This window comes from Arachis stenosperma, chromosome 8, assembly GCF_014773155.1.
Source record: "Arachis stenosperma cultivar V10309 chromosome 8, arast.V10309.gnm1.PFL2, whole genome shotgun sequence".
NCBI lineage: Eukaryota > Viridiplantae > Streptophyta > Magnoliopsida > Fabales > Fabaceae > Arachis > Arachis stenosperma.
This window is the reverse complement of record NC_080384.1, coordinates 46,301,954-46,323,959: the sequence shown is the minus strand read 5'-3', so window position 1 is coordinate 46,323,959 and position 22,006 is coordinate 46,301,954. Positions and strand designations below refer to the sequence as shown.

General features: G+C 35.8%; 3 protein-coding genes across 4 annotated transcripts; 1 reads left to right on the top strand and 2 right to left on the bottom strand.

Annotated features, from left to right (window-relative positions):
• Positions 1 to 3,147: 3,147 nt before the first annotated feature.
• On the top strand, positions 3,148 to 6,755 carry LOC130946068 (pentatricopeptide repeat-containing protein At3g57430, chloroplastic-like). Its single transcript, XM_057874749.1, has one exon. The coding sequence runs from the start codon at positions 3,148 to 3,150 to the stop codon at positions 5,806 to 5,808; it is 2,661 nt and encodes an 886-aa protein (XP_057730732.1). The 3' UTR covers positions 5,809 to 6,755.
• A 1,588-nt stretch (positions 6,756 to 8,343) lies between these two features.
• Positions 8,344 to 13,342, bottom strand: LOC130943370 (pentatricopeptide repeat-containing protein At4g20090). 2 transcript variants are annotated; one of them, XM_057871213.1, is made up of 3 exons: positions 12,960 to 13,342; positions 10,003 to 11,079; positions 8,344 to 9,855 (listed from the first exon to the last, which is right to left on the bottom strand). In XM_057871213.1, exons 2-3 carry the CDS (start codon positions 10,925 to 10,927, stop codon positions 8,942 to 8,944), a joined length of 1,839 nt encoding a protein of 612 aa, XP_057727196.1. In that variant the 5' UTR covers positions 10,928 to 11,079; positions 12,960 to 13,342; the 3' UTR covers positions 8,344 to 8,941. The 2 variants fall into 2 exon arrangements, with proteins under 2 accessions (XP_057727196.1, XP_057727195.1); XM_057871212.1 differs by having other exon boundaries at positions 8,344 to 11,079.
• Positions 13,343 to 17,943: 4,601 nt separating this feature from the next.
• Positions 17,944 to 21,637, bottom strand: LOC130946579 (nudix hydrolase 16, mitochondrial). The gene is made up of 4 exons (XM_057875370.1): positions 21,138 to 21,637; positions 20,232 to 20,346; positions 18,928 to 19,011; positions 17,944 to 18,381 (listed from the first exon to the last, which is right to left on the bottom strand). Exons 1-4 carry the CDS (start codon positions 21,206 to 21,208, stop codon positions 18,121 to 18,123), a joined length of 531 nt encoding a protein of 176 aa, XP_057731353.1. The 5' UTR covers positions 21,209 to 21,637; the 3' UTR covers positions 17,944 to 18,120.
• Between the last annotated feature and the right edge of the window lie 369 nt (positions 21,638 to 22,006).

Genomic DNA, 22,006 nt, shown 5'->3' with positions numbered 1-22,006 from the left:
GTTAGGCAAGAAAGGTTGAGGTCATATCAGCAAAATCAAACCAAATCAAGCTAAGACAAAGGTCAAAGGTAACACATTTCCTATTGCATGCATATTGCTTTCTTCTCCTCTTCCCAACTCTCTACCAGTGCAAAATGAGATACATGGGAAAGATAATTTCTGTTCTTCACTACTGTGCATCTACGATTGAAATTATGTGTTGGGACCAATTTGTGTTTCAATAGCCAAGATCTGGACTTACCATTGAAAATGGTTATTTTTGCTGATTCTGTGGCTTTCGGTCAACAAGAGGAGGTCAGAACCAAAGATTCTAATTTGAGGATTAACTGAAAAAGGTGACGTGGTGAGTTGGTGAAGCACACAGCTCAAGAAGTTGACCTAGGAAGAGTAACTCTGCAACATGCAAGGAGATACAAAAGAAGAGTTTCGATCATTCAGAAGCTAAGGAGAAAAGAACCAGAATTAAGGTTTCATTGAGAGCTTCCTGAGAGGGTTCAACATTTTGGACAGTGCTATCTAGAGAAAGAAGCATTCCGCCAAGATGAAGAACTTGATTAGTGTTTGTTCAACCCGGTTCAACACATAGCATCAGAGGTTGTTGAAGCATCAATTTTCTTCATGTTTTACAGATTATAATTTACTTTTTAATGTTTATCTTTCTGTAATTTCTTGAGGTAAAAGGCTGAATGAAAGAGTCATTGAAAGAGCCTAAGAGAGGAAAAAGGCAGAGAGATACACATGAGTGAAAAGCCTAGAGTTATTTCAGATTTTTTTAGGTGAGTATGTGTCTTGTATCTTGTACCTGTGAGGTACCCCTTTCTTAGTTGGGTTAGTACTAAATGTGAAGAGTTAGGTATTAGCATAACCAAGTCAAGTTAGGATAGAACTTGAGTGTGAAAGGATTGTGTCAATCCTGTAGAATTGGTGTATATAATACTTTAACTATAGTGGAAATTTCACCACTGTTGTGGTGGAAACTGGACGTAGGTTGCATTGCACAAGGCAACCGAACTAAGATACATGATGGTGTCAGCTTTTCTCTTCCCTGCTCTGTTCTATTTTCTGATATTCATGAGACAAAATGAAATTGTCTCATAAATTTTTCGCTATTGAATTCAAACAAATTCAAATTGCAAGTCTGATTTAAAAGTGTTATTTCATTAAAGTAAAAGAAGGTCATAAATTCAACCCCCCTTCTCATAGATTCATATTTTATATATAGTACCAGACACCAAAAAAGGAAAAAGTGTATGATTAAAGTTGACAATTGCTTGTTTTGTCTCTAATTTGCATTACACAGGTTTACACTTTTTTGTGTTGTCAATAGTTAATGTTACACAAATTACAATATGAAATTTACAAGAAAATAGAGCTTCTTTTTTCATTTATTCAATGCAAGTTTTAAAATGATTACACCTGATCCTCATTTCTGAGCATATATCATAAAAATTCATAATGCACAAAATTTTAACCCCAAATAAATGCCTATAATTATATTCTTAATACACTTTATTTTACCATTAATCTGATTAACTGTCTTATGCTATTTTTGCACATATTCTTTTACTTTTGTTGCACCTTCTGTAAGTTCAATAATCTTTTTGGTATGATTATTTCCATGGCCTTTCTTCAGATACAACCTCTGTCTCCATATTTTTTTATTTTTCCTTCAACTTCGTCTAGTCAAACAAAATATTCATATTGATGTTCAGCACTCTGAAAATTTGACACAACAATCGGAAGGAGTGAAGAAGGAAAGAAATGGATGAAACCCTAATGCCAGTAAGAAAAAGCAATGCAATTTTAAAACCTAGCTCCCACAAAGGACATTATAGAAACAATTTGTTTGGATTCCAGTCTGTTCCAAACTTTAGTACCACAGCTTCAATCCTATGCAAATACTTACCATTGTTGTAGTCAAATTTCTTTTTATTCTTTTTGTTCCTCAATAACGAAGATCTGCCACCAACAGTACTGCCACAATTTAAGGATAACGAGCTCAATTTTTCCTGTAATGAACCCATGTTTTTAATTATCCATTAGGGTTTCAACACAAATCATCTTCTTTCTAAAATGATAAAACAGATGGAGGGTTTCTAATTAATTTTGTTTAATAATTTAATCATTAAAATAAATTGTTTATTCTGAGTTAGCACCAAAGAGATACCTCACTCAAACTAACGTTGCCAGCAAGGAGTAAAGACACCCGCTTGTCCACTCAAACTAATGATGAGGGCACACGCCGATGGCTGGAAGGGTGAATGTGTCTGCCGGAGTGTATAAATATTGTGCACGCGTGACTCATTAAATGATTCAAGTGTAGTCGTGTCCAGCGTGTAAACTTTCAGGATTCCTTCTTCCTAATTAAAATTAAATAAAGAGTAAAGTGACAATTAGGTCCTTGAAGATTTCAACTTCGGACTAATTAGTCCCTACAGAAAAAAAATACTAATTTGGTCTTCCAAGATAGCAAACGGTGGACATATAATGTTCTTCTATTAATTCATTAACTAAAACTTAACAGTGATGCTTATATGTACTGTTAATTACTCTAACGTGTCTATCTATAAAAAATAGTTATATAGATAACTTTTGGAGTGAAACTTCACTTGTTTTAATAGAATTTGTGATAAATAGAGAGCCGTTAATAAAGAATATATAAAAATTTAAAAGATAATAAATATTTCACTGTTCAAAATTGTATTGTTTTCTTGCTCATGTGACAATAACAAAACATGCATCACTATAAAAAAAAGATATATGGACAATTTCATTTCATTTCGCATTATTCATTAATAAAATGACATACATATCCACTATTTGCTATTTTAGATGATCTAATTGATATATTTTTTCTAAAAGACTAATTAATCTAAAATCAATATCTTCAAAAATTTAATTATCACTTTACTCTTAAATAAATTGACTACTTGTTTTTTAGTTCACAATATCCTTTAATCTACCGTTATAAATATAAACTCTATTTAGAAATCTAATTAATTCACTCAACCAATTCAAATTATAAAATTGACGGCCTTTAATAGAGATTAATACTAAAGTGATAATTCAGACTCCAAAAATAATATAAATAAAAAATAAATTGGGCTGTGTTTGAATTGAATAATTTTACCACCAAATCCAGTCCAGATGTCTACTTGTCTTACTCTGACCCACTCCCTCTCTTATCCATCTCTCCCTAACTCCCCTGCCATCCCAACCATCCACCCTCCTCCGCCATCCGCCACCCCAACAACCACCACTACAGCCGCCACTGTCTCTGAACCCCATTCTTCTCCATCATGGACGGATCTCCTCCGCTCCCAGGCTCAATCCTCATCGTTCCACGAAGCCATCTCCACCTACACAGCCATGATCGCTGCCGGCGCTTCTCCCGACAACTTCGCCTTCCCTTCCGTCCTCAAGTCCGTCGCCGCCGTCGGCGACCTGGATCTTGGAAAACAGGTTCACGCCCATGTAGTTAAATTCGGTTACGCCGGCGCCGTGCCCGTGGCCAACTCCCTCGTCAATATGTACGGAAAATGCGGCGACATCCACGATTCCCGCCAGGTGTTCGACAAAATCTCTGACAGGGACGATATCTCGTGGAACTCGATGATTGCCACGGCGTGCCGGTTTGAGCTCTGGGAACTGTCCCTACAACTCTTCCGCTCAATGATGTCAGATTTCGTGGATCCCACGTCATTCACGCTCGTAAGCATTGCTCATGCGTGCTCCAACATTGATGATGGTTTGTGGTTTGGAAAGCAAGTGCATGCTTATGGTTTGAGGAATCATGGTTTGGGAACGTTCACTAATAATGCTTTGGTGACAATGTATGCCAAATTGGGAAGGGTTGATGATGCTAAAGCTTTGTTTGATGTGTTTGATGATAAGGACGTGGTATCTTTTAACACAATTATAAGTGCACTGTCTCAGAATGATAGATTTTTAAAAGCTTTGTCATATTTAAGGCTTATGGTATGTAATGGTGTTAGGCCTGATGCGGTTACCTTGGCTAGTATTCTCCCTGCTTGCTCTCAATTGGAGATGTTGTGGGTTGGGAAGGAGTTGCATTGTTATGCAGTGAGGAGCGCGGATTTGATTGGGAATTCATTCGTTGCTTGTGCCTTGGTTGACATGTATTGCAACTGCAAGCAAGCTGAAACGGGTAGGAGAGTTTTTGATGGGGTGTTGAGGAGGACTTTGGCTGTGTGGAATGCTATGATTTCTGGTTATGTGAGGAATGAGTTCTACAAAGAGGCGTTAGAACTCTTCATTGAGATGCCTAGTGTATCAGAACTTTGTCCAAATACTACCACATTGTCTAGTGTTTTGCCTGCTTGTGTGCCTTGTAAAGGATTTTTGGATAAAGAAGGGATCCATGGCTACATAGTGAAAAGGGGACATGAGAAGGATAAGTATGTGCAGAATGCACTTATGGACATGTATTCCAGAATGGGAAAATTAGAAATTTCGAAGAGGATATTTAGCAGTATAGATAAAAGAGATATAGTGTCTTGGAACACAATAATCACTGGCTGCGTTGTCTGTGGTTTCCATGATGATGCGCTTAATCTTCTGCACGAAATGCAAAGTGGTCAAGGAGAAAATAGGAGTTACATATTGGGTGATTATGAGGATAATGGAAGCCTCCCGCTCAGGCCAAACTCGGTGACACTGATGACAGTGCTTCCCGGTTGCGCAGCTTTGGCTGCTCTAGGTAAAGGCAAGGAGATTCATGCTTATGCTATCAAACAATTGTTGGCAACAGATGTTGCAGTGGGAAGTGCGCTAGTTGACATGTATGCAAAATGTGGTTGCTTGAAGCTCTCTAGAATAGTCTTTGATCAAATGCCTATGAGGAATGTTATTACTTGGAATGCTCTTATCATGGCCTATGGAATGCATGGTAAAGGGAAAGAAGCTTTGGAGCTTTTCAGAAGAATGGAGGCAGAGGAAGACAACAATGGAGGAGTAAGCCCAAATGAGGTGACCTATATCTCCATTTTCGCAGCATGTAGTCACTCAGGGATGGTGGATGAAGGCCTTAGTTTATACCATACAATGAAAGTTAACCATGGAATTGAACCTACGGCTGACCATTATGCTTGTCTTGTAGACTTGCTTGGTCGTTCTGGTCAGGTGGAAGAGGCATATAAACTGATCAACAGAATGCCATCCAACATGAGTAAAGTTGATGCCTGGAGTAGCTTGCTCGGTGCATGTCGAATCCACCAGAATGTAGAAATCGGTGAAATTGCTGCCAAGCATCTACTTGACTTAGAGCCATATGTAGCTAGTCATTATGTTCTGTTGTCTAACATATACTCTTCAGCTGGACTTTGGGATCAAGCAATAGATGTTAGGAAGAAAATGAAGGAAATGGGAGTGAGAAAAGAACCTGGTTGTAGTTGGATTGAGCATGGTGATGAGGTTCATAACTTTTTGGCTGGTGATTCTTCACACCCACAGAGTAAGGAACTCCACGAATATCTTGAAACACTGTCGGAAAGAATGAAGAAGGAGGGATATGTACCTGACACTTCATGTGTGCTTCACAATGTCGATGATGAAGAGAAAGAAACCATGCTCTGTGGGCACAGTGAGAGACTTGCAATAGCTTTTGGCCTTCTAAACACCCCCCATGGAACTACCGTTAGAGTTGCTAAAAACCTTAGAGTTTGCAATGACTGCCATGCTGCTACTAAATTCATATCAAAGCTTGTGGACAGGGAGATCATTCTAAGAGATGTAAGAAGGTTCCATCATTTCAAAAATGGAACTTGCTCTTGTGGGGATTATTGGTGAGATGTGTAAAGTGAAATATCTGGTTTCCTTACTTTCTCTTTCTTCTCAGCTCTCCTTTCCTAGAACATTGAAACCCCAGAGTTGAACAACAAAGCCTTATGTCAATAGATGGGGTTGGCCGCATGAGTTAAATGAGCCACTGCATGTTGCCATGAATCCTGTCTAAACCCAGCCTCATTCATGCTTAATTTTTTTCCAATCGGTTGAATCTTCCTAACCACTAAGTTATCTCTCATATGATCTACTCACTTGACGGGTTTCTTTTTCTCTTCTCCCAACATGTCGAAATCACCTGTAAGATCTCTTTGGAACGGAATACTAGCTCGGCAGGAGTTCTATTGGGCGAGTCCTAAGGATACAAAATCGTTTTTTGAGGCATGGATTGATTGTGAAATGGGTAGTGTGGAGAACTAGGAGACTGAAAATATTTGAAAATGTTGATTATAAGTTAGAGTATGTATGGAAGTCCCTTGTGTTACACTGTAATGACTAATGAATGGTCCATGGGATTAAATAAGAAAAATAACCCACACTTGGGTGTTAGAAAAGTGGTACTGGATGATGTAGGTTTTGGAAAATAAATTCTAGTTATGTACCTCTTACATGCCGGATCAAGACCCTTGGTCGATTGGGCGTTATTATTATACATGGAATTGCATAATCCTTACATTTTCTTGTGATTTTATGGTTATAGACTCTTTCTTTGTGGTTGATATCAGTGCACTTGAAACATCAATTCTGTTTATAATGGAAGAGAACATTTGTCAACTGCCTCAAGTGAATATAATTACCTCAAACCTGTTGCTGGTGACTTGGACAAAAAGGGGAAAAACAATTCAAGTGGAACATGAACTTCTCAAGAAACAGGTTCCTTCCAATTTGGTGCAAAAGCTACAGGATCTAAATCTGTGCTTATCAAGGGAAAATGAGTGGAGGGTTTACTGTATGTGGTGTGAGTTTGCATATTATTCCAATGGGTCAAATGCTATTAATCTTCTCCATATTTTTTGCTATGTTATGCCCTCCTTAATGGTAGAAAAAAAAACAAAGATGGGAGACCTTTGAGCAGAATCAATATCTTTGCTATTAACTATATTCAATTTTCAATTATATTCACCACAGTTTATTACGCACTATGCTGTATGATCTCACATATGAACTCGCAAATACTAAGATTCCTGTGGGTCACTAACCCCTAACCATAAGTTACTAACTAACACATCATAAAATACGAAGCTCACATATCCAGTACGTCATAATCTGTCATCACAAAGAACCAACATTTCTCACAGTTCAAAAGGTTGAGACAACACTTTTCACCATTTTGCCACAAATATTTGTCCATTTGCAGGTTTCAAAGAAGTTCAGAGCTTAACATTATGGTCATAGACATTGTTACAATAGAGGTTCCGAAAACGAGATCTTAAAACAATTAACCCACAGAAAGTCAATGTACAACAGATGACTAAACTAATGACTGAATAATCTGGTTTGTATATCAGTATATGGTTCGATTATGATAAGGGTAGGTTATTGGGTTAAGGAGTTATGCTATGTATGTGTCACCGATTCTTATTGTTATTATTTTTCTTTTTGACATGAAACCATGGAACAACAGTTTAGGTTGTTTTTATATTAATTCAAAATTATGAATTTAAGCCGTGAAATTAGTTTTCTAATACAATCATTAGATTAAACTATATAGTATATACATTATACCTTTTAAGTACGACTCTTCATTAGACCTAGGGCTGGAAGTGAGCCAAGTTGAGTCGAGCTAGAACAAGCTTAAACTCGGCTCACGAAAATTGAACTTGGCTCATAACTCAACTCATTAACAATCGACTCTATTTTTTAAACTCAAGCTTGGCTCACCGAAAGCTCATGAGCCGACTCAAGCTCACAAGCTGGCTTAAATAATATGAATATAATCTATAATTCTATATTAATAAATTATATTTATATATATTAAAAAATATTAATTTTATATATTGTGTATTTATTAATTATGATTTTATTTTATTTTATGTCTTACATCAAAATCATATAAAAAATAATTATTAAATTTTAAATAAGAACATTAATATATATAAAATTATATATTACTATTTTATATGTATATATAATATTAAATTTAAAGTATAAACTAAATGTATATAAAATTTGTGTATTAATAATTATATATATAATCGAACCAGCTCACGAGCTAATGAGCTAAGCTTATCTAAGTTCAAGCTCGACTCATTTAATTTATGAGCTCACTTTCAGGCTCAAGTTCATCTCATCAACTCCCGAACTCAGCTTATCGAGCTATTAACGAGTCGAATTCGAACTATTAATGTAAAATGCTTGTACACTATACTATCTTTTTTGTATTTTTTATACACTATAATCTTTCTTTTGGTTATACTCTACATTTCCTTGTATCAAGCGTGATTAATGGATAAGGCAAATTGAAAAGAACAATAAACGGATAAAGAGGATAAAATAAGCAAATTCAGTATTGTTAACAAAAGACAGAAGAGACAGATCTCGTTTATATAATATAGTAGCATACATGTTAGTATAGATATGTTGTGTTCAAACTTGTAAATGCTGCTCATTATATTACAAGAAAATAAATCCTCTCAAATTTTTTCTCAATTGAAGATGTAAAATATAATATCTAACCCTTCAATATTTTCTCTCATGTTTTCTCCTAATCTTATGGTGAGAAATCACACTTTACACTCAATCTCAAATGAAAAAAAAAATTGAGAGGAACCAATTCTATTTTACAACTTCAAGAGACCAAAAATGGTTATAAAGGGAATTCCCCTTATACAATGGTATAAACATCATGTGATCTCATTCACAATTACAAAACCATGCCTGTGAATATGCCACTTGATGGATCTTTTGTTATACCAGCTATGTTTGCAATGTTCTCAAACCGCCTATATACAACAAAAACAACTGCAGCAACTTGATATAGCTCCCTTTAGCCCCATAAGGTAGAAAAGTTGTCAAATATTATGTTACCTTGGACAACCCTACAATGATAACAAACAAAATCACACTGCAGATGTTTTACAACTGTGGCCCAAGTAGAACCTTTTCAAGTAAACTGTAGTTCAATAACATATGCAAGAAATCAGTGACACAGCTTGCTCCAACATTCCCGAATGGTTTCTCGAACTTTTTTAGGTTTGCAAAGATGTTTTACAACTGTGGCCCAAGTAGAACCTTTTGGAAGTAAAAACTTCTGTAGCATCACCTCTATTGTTTTGGAAGCACCTACTACTTTCTGTCTCTTAATTAGGCGGACTACAAGTTCATCCAAAAACTCTGCCCCATCTTGAGGCGGGTTCACTCTTTCTCTTAAAGCTCGCAAGAAAATATCGCAAGTAATATAATCAGGGTCACAACCTTGATCTAGCATGATATTTAGAACATCAATGGCGCGAGAAATGCTATTCTGCATGCACAAAGCATGGAAAAGTATGTTGTAGGTAACCACATCAGGTTGTGTTTCAGGCTGACAAAGCATCTGGTGAAAAAGCTTTAGGCCCTGTTCTACTAACTGAGCGTTACAAAATCCATGAATCATTGAACTGTAAGCTATAACATCTAGTTTGATTCCTCTACTCAGCATTTGCTTCCACGCCATTAAGGCCTCCACAAGCTTCCCATCCTTGCATAAGCCATTAATAAGTATACTGTAAGAAACCTCATTATGATTAGAATTACTAGCAGTCATCTCTTTCCAAACAAGAATAGCGTTATGGCTATCACCTATGTTAAAAAAACCCTTCATTAAGGAGCTATAAGTAAAAGAATTAGGCAGGTAACCTTTATTCTTCATTTCAACTAGGAGTTTCCTTGCTTCATCTGGCTTCCCTACTCGACAAAGACCATCTATAAGAGCACTATAGACAATAGTATTCGGTTGACATCCTTTCTCAACCATTTCCTTCCACAATCGCATTGCCTCTTCTGATTTTCCCTCCTTGAACAAGCCGCTAATGAGGGAAGAGTAAATATGCTCATTCCCACGATGGCCTCTCTCTTCCAAAGATAACAACACACAAACCCCATCAATAGTTCTACCATTCTTAACAAAACCATTAATGAGTGTTCCATACGTGACATCATTAGGCACACATTTATTAGACACCATTTGATTCAATAGATCAACTGCCTTATTCAACTTACCTTTGAGACAGAGGCCATGAACAAGGGCATTATATGTCATCTCATTCGGGACGCAACCTTTAAGAAACATATTATCGACTAGCTTGGAGGTGCGCTCCAAGTCACCTTTCTTACACAATGCATTGATTAACACATTAAACACTGCAGGGGTAGGGAAGGTACCTTCAATCTGCATCTCATCTAACAACAAAACGGCCTCATCAATCCTACCCTCCTTGCACAACCCATCCATCAATGTAGAATATGTATAAGTATCAGGAGCACAACCCCTAGGTGGCATTTCCCTGAACGATTCAATTGCTTTATCAACCAAACCAAGCTTACACAATGCCTTAATAATCAAGTTAAAAGTGAGTACATTAGGTTGAATATTCAAACTCGTGGATGCGTCAACATCAGAATAAAACTCCAATGCACGATTGAATAAACCCTCCTGAATAATCACATTGAGAACTGAATTCAAAGACTTCACAGTTTTCTTACACTGAAACTCAACCTCCATTCTACGAAACAAGTCCACAGCTTTCTCAGGCAAATGGGCTTTCCCATAAGCTTTAAACATAACAATGAAATTCTTTTCAATAAAAACTCTCTTTTCACGCTTCATTTGGTCTAAGACCTTCTCCAAGGACACAAAATCAAAGGAAGAGGCATAATTCTCAATAAGGGAATAGAAAGTCAAATCACCTGGACTGTAAGAACCCCATTTACGAGAACCCCTATTAGTACCTGATGTGAAGATATCAACTGAAACTGGAGGAGAAGGTGAAGGGGGTGGTTGGGGTTCATGTGTGGCACCGGGAAGGTGGGGTTTCCATGTGGAAGAGTAAGAGCAAGAAGGAAGTGTCTGCATTGAAGGGAAACCCAGCTTCAGGTATGTTCGTAGACAAGTTTTGAGTACTTTGACATTGGCAAAGCATGGCATGGATCAAGAGAGAAATGGGGGTGTTTGGATTGAAGAAAATGGCGGTGTTGTTGTTGTAATACTTAGAGGACGTTGTTGTTATTGACTTGTAAGGATAATGATGAGCCGCGGGAAAGTTTCTCTGACCGAATTGAACCACCAACATCCATATCCTATAAACACACCGTACAGCATAGTTATAATCTAATATAAACTTTAAAATATCTTCCAAATTTAAAACATTACATGTAAAAGCATAAATCAAATTATTATCCACATATGCATTATTATAACCAAGTTGATTGTTTTAAATCATAAAATGTATTAAAAATCTTTGAGCTCATCAATTTAAATAGAAACTCATTAAATTAAAAGACTGATTAATTGAATTGAGCTAATTCAATTCATATATTTCTTCATTGAACTAAGGCTGGTCAAGGTTGATCATAATTTTAATAAATTTTTAGCATAATTTACTTCTTCCCTAATAAACTTTTAACAAATTTTCAGCATAATTTTAATAAAAATTAACAAAAATTTCAGCACAATTTTAACCAATATTAACCAAGTGAACTAAAATCAATTAATCATTCAAATCAATTATTCAATCCAAAGCCTAACAATACAGCACATGAACATAGTTAATCATTTCATGAGGCAAATTTCAATTTGAGTAGCACAATAGCACTAGTAATCCCGGAAAGGATAATGACAGCAACACTAACGAAGAAAGTTATGCAGCAGAAAAATAGAAGAGATGAGTATTGTGCAGAGGAATAATATGATGACTCTTGGAAACAAACCCTAAATTGTTATTAGAAAGTTACTCCTTTAAATCACACTTGGCTAAAGCCTTATACAAGGTTCTGAGAACTGGACCAATCATCAAACCGCTCTAATCATTGGTTTATTGGTTTACTGGTCCAACCGATCTAACTGTGGTTCAACCAGAAAAACTGTTTTAGAATAAAATAATAAATAAATTATAAGGTGCTTTATGCAAGTAAGCTTATTAGAATATGCAAAACTCTAAAAACATGAAAAGGTACCTGTTGAAAGTTTCCAATTACAATTGTTACCAAATATATATAACCTTTATATAAGGCTAAATTTTAATGGAAAAGCATCTTATGTGCAATACATCATAGAGGTCACATTCAATAATTTTATTAACTGGAAGCTCATTAAAAAAGCAAATAAAACTCCTTGATTCTTTGGCAACCAAATGATTGGAAAGATAAGTGAACATAGACAAAATATGCAGGGGTTGAGCACTGACATTTGGGGAATTAGCAATACTCAACATCTAAAACAGAGAAACATTTGTACGAAACTAGATATTAACCATTTATAATTTGTGGAAGCATAGACATTTGCTTATGCTATTGCTGTGAAACATGATCATTAATAAACTTCAATACTTGGAATTCATGTAATTTGTTTATGCTACTGGTTATTAACAGTCTATATATTTTGCATAACTCATGACATTAGCTTATTTTTTTGTGGGAATTAATACTTAATATTCTATAGTTTGTGGAAGCTTTCTTCTCCTTTTAGTTTCTTTTTTTTTTTAATGGAAACAAGATTCAACCACAAAAATTCAACAACAAAAATTCCATCATTCATTTTAATCAGTTCAAAAAACGTACAACTTAGCAAAATTTAACTAAAAAATTCAATAAATAAATCCAGTTCAATGCAACAGAGAAGACTCACTCAATCATTCAGATAAAAGCTCATGTTTTAGCATCATTTTAACAAAGACTAGACGGATTATATTGAACAAATAAAAGCTCACACCTTAACCTAATTTTAACAAAGATTAGCAATATTTTCAGCAGACAGCAGATTGATCACAATTTTAACAAAATTTCAACATAATTTTAACAAAAATTAACAAATTTTTTCAAAGATTAACAGAGTACATCACAGCAGCAGCAGAGTTAATCATTCAACAATAGCACTAACAGTAGCAGAATTCTAAACCCTTCGTTCTCACTCCTGAACAGAGCATAAAAAAAAAGAACAAGCACTAGCAGTGAGCACCGACCTTCGATCTGAGCAGTTGAGCGCGACGGCTAGCAGGACGGCGACCAGACGACGACCACTGTTATTCCTTCTCCATTTCACCACTGACGACTCACGAGTCACGAGTCACAAGCCAGCTTCCAAGGGCGGAGACCGAACAGACATATCGTTCAGAAGACGACGGCGGCAGAAGAAAAGCAAGGGGGCAGAGCTTCAATCCGCGAAGAGAAAGGGATTCAATCACTTGGGCGGCGGAAGCGCGGGTGAGCAGACGAAGCTGGATGGACAGACGGACGGACGACGGCAATATGCCACTGCTTGCGGCGGTGGTGATGGCCAGGGTTTTTTTTGGCTTTTCCTTATGAATGAAAGAAAGAAAGAGAGAATGGCTTTGCTGTGCTGAGTGAGACTCACGAGGAGGGGGTTTGGTTTGGGGGGAGCGGAAGGGGGGCGTGACTCGCGTGCGGTGGGATTTTTTTAAAACAAAATTAAGCAAAACTGCGTCGTTTTAAAGAACCGGCCCTGATCCAATCTAACCGACCAATTTTCAACCGGTTCAATAATTTTTGAATGGTTTTTAACTACGGTTTCAGACATCGGACCAGATCGTTTTTAATACCGGTTCTGGTTGGACTAGTTCGACCGATCGATCCGGTCCAATTTTCAAAACCATGCTTATATATTCTTCTTAATTTAGGAATCTAACCCAAAAGCACTAAATAAGATAAAGATTACACAAAGCCAATTAATACAATTGGTTGCACTTCTTTCAATTTTAAAATAAAAGAGTTATTAGAACGAAAATTAAAAAAATGAAGCTATTAACAAAATTTTCAGCACAATTTTAACAAACATTTACCAAGAAACTAAAATCAACTAATCATTCAAATCAATTATTGAATCCAAAGCGGAAAACAATACAGCAAATGCACATAACTAATCATTCAATGAGGCAAATTTCAATCTGAGTAGCACACTAGCACTAGCAGAATCCCCCCAAAAAAATTGTTCTGAGCAAAAAAATAAGAACAAAGAACGAAAATTAAAAAAATTAAGTCATTGTCTTCGAGAAAAAAGCTGCGCACCTACGATTGGTGAGAGAGAACAAGGTTTAGAGACTGAGACAACGCCGAAAAGACGAAGAGAGAAGCCCTTGAGTGTGATGGGAAGCGGCTGTGGCCCACTCCTTGCGGCGGTGGTGGGGGCTAGGGTTGAAGGCAGTTCTGCTTTCTGAAGGAAGGAGATTGGCGAAGGGGCTGGGGGCATAAGGCACCACGGAAGAAGAAACGGTGGCCTCTGAGCGCAACGAACGGCAGCGTTAAGGCTCTTCTTGGTCCCTCGTCATAAAAATTGGCATTTAATAAAAATATTAAGAGTAATTTGGCCCTAGAAAGCTATTAGGATTAACCTGGTAAAATTTTGATGCTAAACAAGGTCAAACGATAAAACTAGAGTATTTAGCTGTAAAAATAAAATTTTTAGGCATAAAAACACAAAATAAAAGATGATTAATTAACTTAACGAAAGTAAAAAGGTCTTGTAGTAAAAATATGTGAGTATAATGGTAAAGTAATAACATTAGTGGTAAATGCGCCATTAAAAAGCTAAAGAAAATGATAAAAAGAGAATTTAATTAAAGTTGGTAGAATGGTAAAATATGACAAGGCTGAGATATTTTAAGAAAAAGACCGGAAACAAGTTTTTATAAAGGAAGGGCAGATAAGTCCCTTAGAGATAAATTTTATTTGAGATGTGCCGTGGAAAAAGAACTATAAACCCTAAGGTGCTAGAGGTTGTTTATAGGCAGGTATTATCCACTGACGGTTAAAATTTTGTTTCCCTTTTTGTGCACATATTATGGTGTCAAGCTTTGCGACGATTGCCTGTGCTACGGACTGGTGGTATTCTTAACCACATCGGCGCGTATGCACGGACGGACGCAATCGGGTAACGATATCTAGGACTAGTTCCTAGGTAACATCGGGTTGCGGGTAGTCAACCGACGCATGAGCTCATGGCCTACATAGGACCAGACATGCATCATATTTGGTTGCTGCATTCTCTATGTTTGTGATTGCATACTTGTTCCTGTGATTATGTTTTGTCTCTGCTTCTTGTATTTCGTACTTGGTTACTATTCTGCTATACACTCGTGCTTATACCTGTTTGTGTGACGTACCTACATAACTGCGCGAAGTCTTAGACTTAGGCTGCGGAACCTATTAGGTTTTTTCGAGTAGTACCCTACTGGGAACCTTAGGTTCTCATCCCTTATTTTTTTCGTTATGCAGATACAAACTGGCAAAATCTTCTTTGAGTTTTCAACCTTAAGATGGACAAGTAGCAGTAGCATTATCGGTGGGTCAAAGTGACTTCTTTTACTTCCACATAGCACTTCCGTGTTTCTTCAGCTACCAGAGATCGGTGACCAGCAGTAGTTATAGTAGTCTTTGCCCTCGCTCTGTATAGACTTTTTAGAGGGTTAGATACTTTTGTAAATATCTATGAAAACAAGTTAGAACGGGTCCTAGATTAGAGTGACTCTTGAAAGTCGAGGGCTGTTAGTATAAATATGGAGTCTGTAAATATTTTTATGAATAAGCAACGACGTAACCCCATGTGAACTATGATGTAGTAAATGATCCTTTGGACATATATGTATGATAATACTACGTTTTATGTGTTTTCTATGCTTCATGTAGATATTATCTGTCTAATTATTACCTATTCCATTATATATATATATGACACGCGATCTCGACTAGCGCTATAGGCTCATATGAGTCATATGCATATATTTAATATAAGATCTAGAGTTTCTAAGAAAAGTCGTGAAGTAGCGCCTGATGGCTAGCATTGGTCATGGCATGCTAGAAGTTGGGTTATTACATCCTCGTCTCAGAATAAACCCACTTTGAAGCGGGCCAACAATCTCCACAAGATGAAGACGTAGCCTATTAATATGGACCTTCATGATAATTTTTTAAACCACGTTGTAGAGACTAATTAGCCTGAAGTCTTTCATGGATACCGACGTTTCAATCTTTGGATAAGAACCAATAAAGTCTCCATTATCCTTGGATCAAGAGCAACATCAGAGAATGCCTACTTAACCATATCCCAAACATTAAGACCAATGATCTCCCCAATATTCGTTGAAGAAGAAAGTTTGGAACCCATCAAGACCCAAAGCTTTAAAAGAATTCATGTGAAAAACAGTTGTCCTTATTTCCTCCATAGTAACTAGTGCTGTAAGATCATCGTAAGCTTCCTCATGCAGAGAAGGAAAAAGCAAATTACCAAGACAACCCAAATCAACATCATCCAGATGACACAATAAGCTTTTGTAGAAAGACTCTGCTTCCTGACTCAAAACCTCCGGATCAGTCTTCCACACCCCATCCTTGAGAAAAATGCCATGAATCTTATTATGCCTTATTCGCACAAGAGTTTGAACATAAAAGAATCTTGTATTCCTATCTCCGAACCTTACCCACTATTCTCTAGATTTTTGGAACCATACGAGCTCTTCTTGCACTAAAGTATTATTATAATTATCAATCAACTGTTACATTTTCTAACGCAAATAAATGATATCCACCACTTCCAAACGCTTCTACAAATAATTAATCTGGTGCTCTAATTCACATTTCCTAACAAAAATGTTACCAAACACTTTCGAATTAAACTCTAAAAAATTCTTCTACACTTCCGAAAACTTGCCATGAATCCCTCTATTACCAGACCACCATGACTGATTTACAGTATCCTTATATTCGGGATGAGTAGCCCAAGCAACAAATCAAAAAGGTCAATTCCCTTTAGGATGAGTACGATCTTTACAATGCACCAGGATAGGACAATGATCAAACTAAAGCTTGTTTAAAATTTTTGCATACGCCTCTAAAAAGATAGATAACTAACCACTATTTATACAAATTCAGTTAATTTTTTTTTTTTTGCCAAGTCAAGAATTTGATAGAGATTTGATACATATAATTATATATAATTGTTTTTGGTACAATAGATTCTAATTTATTTGTGTATATTTTTACAATTTTACCCCTTCACAAAAACTTTCTGGTCGATCACTGTTTGCAAAGTGTTTGTAATACCAACTACTTGTAACTTAAAGATAGAAAACTAGAATTTTGTAGCCTTGGATATGAGTAAACTCAAGAAAAAAACTAATTTGGCACAAACTTGGTTAATTTGTAATTGGTTTCTCAAATTTCTTTATTGAATTTTGTAGTCGTTGTAAAATCATGAGTTTACTTTTTTAATTTGAAATTGGTTTCTCAAATTTCTTTATTGAATTTATTTTTATCTTTAAACTTTTTTATGTCCAAATTTATTCAGTTCTTTAATTTCATATTTTATCTTTTATTTGCTTCATTATAACTGGAAATATATTTTAGTCAAATGTCTGTTTTTCAACTTCATTTCTTGGGCGTATGCTCTAAAATGATTAAAAAATAAAAACGACCACATCATACTATGCTTTCAACTTTATGTGTACTGTTGATGTTATAATATCATTGGTTTAAAAATAGCTAATCTTATAACAAAGATTTCTGCATGACTAACTAAAAGTTACATCTCAACCAGAAACTCAAACATGTATGCATTGGGGCGGAGGTCAAGTTCATGTGCAAAATTATAAACTCGGTAAACACACAAAAGCATACCTATATAATATTGGAAAAAAATTCTCTGACGAGACAATGCTAGTAAAGTAGTAAATGATACTTTAATTACCTTTAAATTTGTAATATTTATTATTTGTGAACCCACTATCTTAATTTAAGGGTGAGTAATGTATTTTTTTCTTCTAAAGTGACAATATAACTTTGGCAGAACCAGATTCTATAATATTAGTTACCTGCGGTTTTTACAGAGTGAGTTTATATATGCAATTTAAATCATTTTTATACGGTACGGATCTTAAACTTTTAGAGTAGAGTTAGGATTTTTAACAACTGTGATTCTATGATGGAGAACATGAACATATAAAGAATTAGAACAACTTGAACGAGTGCCTCAGCTAAAATTCAATGTTAATGAATTACTCTGAATTGAAAAAAATCAGAGACCAATTCCCAAACTTAGAAACAATAACTATGTAATTCTGATGAGATATATCTTTCCTAAAGTAATGTTACCCCTCAGCAAATCGGTCTAGATCAGATAAATCCTGTTCCATTCACCAACTTATCCTCATGCCATTTACAGAAGCAATCAAGAGCATCCCTCATCCATGCATGCCGGAGGCTTCCGAGTGCCTCCGATACAGCCAGCCAACTCCGGTTTCTCGTACTTTGCTCAGGCCATAGCTCAAGTTCCTCCTTGACAAGCAATGCAAACATTGCTGCTTTACATAAACCCTCTGGACTGAACTCGTCTTGGTGGGTTTTACTCCTAAACTCATAGTACCCAAGAAAATCCTGAAACCCAGTAGCCAAATATTTCAACCATTGTTTTTCAGGTATTCACCCAAATGGCAAGATAAAAATACAAAGTAAAAGTATCAATAGACGTTGTTTAATAGTTTAAATAAGCAACTTCGAAAGACTAAGGATTTTCAAGGGACATAATTACAAGAAACATAGAAAAACAATAAAGGTATCAAAGAATCAAGAGCATGTCAAAACAAATAGAAGCTACCGATATCTGCAAAATATATCAAAATCAATTAATACCACTAAATTATGCTCAAATCATAATTAAGTACAGGCATATTGAAACAGTTGTGTCATAATACTTCAAACTGTTTAAGGGCCAAATTCACCAGATTTTACTTTTAGAGCCATTGTCAACAAAATCTAAATACTACTAGAAGATTACAGTATATTCTCACATGAGCGACTTAAACTCCCATTGTAGAACCATCAAAACATCAAGATATAAACTAAATAAAATTAAAATCATTCTATAGAAGAAACTAAACTTAAATAAATTCATATAGATTCATATGTGGAAAAGATTTTCACCATTATGTCTCCACGAACACCCGCTTCCTCAATAGCTTCTCTTGTTGCCGCCTCTTCAACAGTTTCGTCATTCTCCCAACCTCCCTTTAATGGACAAAGCAAGATCACACTAATTAGAAAATGACATATCTAGTCAGGACCAATTCAAAAAAGAATTGATAGACGTCTCAATCATGATAACATAAACAAAGCAGAACTGACAAGAAGAAATAATTTTAAATCAACCATAGACATAACAGTCAATTCTGTGAGGTAAAATAAGTGTCTCATCAGTAAGGTAACTCAAAAGCTTTACACTGGCCTAGAATGATAACGAATTTCTGGCATAGCTTTAAAGGTGTAAAGCTATTCGATACTGCATCCACAACGGTGGTATTGAAATAGCCACTGATTTACCATCTTGTTAAAAACAAAGAAAATTTGCTAAATTTAAAGCAAACTATAAATAAATGATGGGTAAAAATTGGAATAGAAACTGGTCTTGTGAGTTTTACCATTCCAGAAGTCAATATGGACAATTAACAAATAGTATTTTGGAATTTAGTTTCACTATGGCACAGGGTAGAGGGTACCATCATGCATATAAATATAAACACGCTCCAATTCAACTTATCAACTTTCATTAAATTATAATGTCCTACATCATAAGATCAACGTAGACCCTTCACGCTCATTAGAGAGCTGTATTAACACATAAAAAAGTACGGGAAAATATCGAGATGTAACATAAGAGTTTGTTTCGTCTTTTTCCCCAAAAGCTACCAAGATTAGTACTCGAGGCACAAGAACAGCCAATAAAAATATTGCAACACAACAAATACCTGAATAAAATTGGGAGACCAGCTGCATTGATCTTGCAGAACATTAATAGTTTCAGTATGAATATTTAATGACTTATTGCGGATTTGTTACTGCAGAAAGTAATTGTACCAACCATCTCAATGCCTAAAAGTTGTTGCAGTAAGAACAGAAATAAATAGATGAAGCAAAAGCTGACCCATCTACACTAAGGACGTCTAGGGCACTATGATTTTCTGGTTTTGACTAATAAGAAAATGGATTTTTCTTACTTAAAGAATAACTTAATATCATGAAAACAACTAAGATACTTAGATAGATACAATAAAATCCAGAAAATTGCAATCATTTATGATTTCTTATATTCAAATCATTATAAAATAAGTTTAGAAAATTCCCAATAACATCAAATGTGTCACTATGAATGCCATAAGAGTAAATGCCTGACAAAAAAATTTGAAAAACGGTATATACAAAAAAGTAACAATTTTACTTAAACATTATACCTTTGGAAACAAAAGACCTGGTCCACTTGGTGAATTAATCAGAAGAACTTCAACATTCCTCCCAGAGTTAGAGTTCCCACAATCATCAGAACTTTTGTACCTAAAGGGGACACATCTGCAACCCAAATTACATCTCTGGATCAGATCATTAAGAATATACTAACTATATATATATAGAATAGAAAGTGAGAAGAAGTATCAAATGTCAAGCAATTCATATCTGAGATGGCTGACGTAATAAAAGCTGCTTCAGTTTAGAGGCTAATAATTTAGTCTACAGACATCCCCATAGTAATAGAGTTTTACAAGTTTCAGATTCATTCTAATAGTTCGTATAGGTTTTCATCAACAATCTGATAATGATTTTATATTGAGCAACTGTTATTTTGATATAAACGAGATTTTGCACCCACAAGAAGTCATATATCATAAACCTCTCATAATGAGATTATGAATCAACTTAAAGTACATGCAACAGGATGTCAATGCACCAAAGAACACCTTTTATAGCTTCTCCATCAACAAATTGGAAGAACAACCACCAAGCCATAATTTCAACTTTTAGAGCTTGTTTGGAAACCATTTAAATGAGAAAAGAATTCTATTTCCTTTAAGAAAAGAATTCATTTCTATTTGAAACCCAATTCCATGATTTGGAATGACTAATCATAATTTGAATAAAAAAAAAAAAATCTTCAACCATAACCACCACAATCACCAAAAGAAAAGGCACTATTTATATGCATACTCATAGTTCTGGTTGAAAATGACATTTCTTTTGTCACCCTCAGCAACAATCACCAAAAGAATAAATAAAATAAAATCCAAAACATAACAGTAGTAAAAGAAAAAAAAATACAGAAATAAAATAATGTAATTGAGGAGTGATAGAGAAACATAATGTACCCAGCAACAAGGCGATAACCGTTCTCGTACCGCTGTTGATGCCGCCCCGTGCGGGCCACCAATTCAGACATAATCACAATCACAATCTCCAAACACACTTCAATCCCAATTCGGAGCAAAAAAAAAAAAAAGAAAACAAATTCTCAATCCGCAAAATGAAACGGGGCCATTGGAATCTCGAGAAAATCAAAACGGAAACCAAAGGCGGTGATCAAAGGCACACGAATCGGAGAATGGTCACGGCCACACCGCATAGCACCGATCCCACCACCATTGCGGTTTTTTGTGCTCCGTAGTCGCTGCGTAGCATCACATCAGAATGCACACTTCGCTTTCTCAGGGTTTGCAAATTAGAGAGAGAAAGAGGGAACTGGAGAATGAACCAATAGAGAGAAAGCGAGAGAGAGCGAGAAGCGCATAGAACGGATCAGAGCGTCAAAGTCACGTGGATTATGGTCAAAATGTGGGGTCATCGGCCTTGCGTGATTTCACCCTATGTCAGGCATATCATAAATACACCTACTTGATAATTAACGATACAGTTATTACTTTATTAGAACCCAACCATTCGTTAATTTAGTTATAATTAAATAATTATATAAATTTTTGGGTAAGTTACTTAAATAAATAAATTTGAGAAAATTTTTACTCAAATGTGCAAAACTGGATCTTGTTACCCGTATGTGCAAAATCTCATTTCTATGTAAACCGTGACAACCCACCACGGTTTCAAAATGTGCATAAACCGTGGTGAGTCAGGGCGGATTATGAGTGAGAAAGCTTGAGTGTAAATCGTGGTAGGTCACCACGGTTTACTAAGGAGGGCTGGCGTGCATAAACCGTGGTGAGTCACCACGGTTTATGAAGAA

Bases quoted from the DNA above. Each gene is read 5' to 3' on its own strand.
- LOC130943370 (XM_057871212.1), bottom strand. From the start codon at position 10,927: ATGCCATGCTTTGCCAATGTCAAAGTACTCAAAACTTGTCTACGAACA.
- LOC130946068 (XM_057874749.1), top strand. From the start codon at position 3,148: ATGTCTACTTGTCTTACTCTGACCCACTCCCTCTCTTATCCATCTCTC.
- LOC130946579 (XM_057875370.1), bottom strand. From the start codon at position 21,208: ATGTCTGAATTGGTGGCCCGCACGGGGCGGCATCAACAGCGGTACGAG. The intron at 19,012-20,231 runs GTATAATGTTTA...TGTCCATTAAAG, and splicing joins CAGGTCTTTTGTTTCCAAAG to GGAGGTTGGGAGAATGACGA. The intron at 18,382-18,927 runs GTGAAAATCTTT...ACTGGGTTTCAG, and splicing joins GTGTTCGTGGAGACATAATG to GATTTTCTTGGGTACTATGA.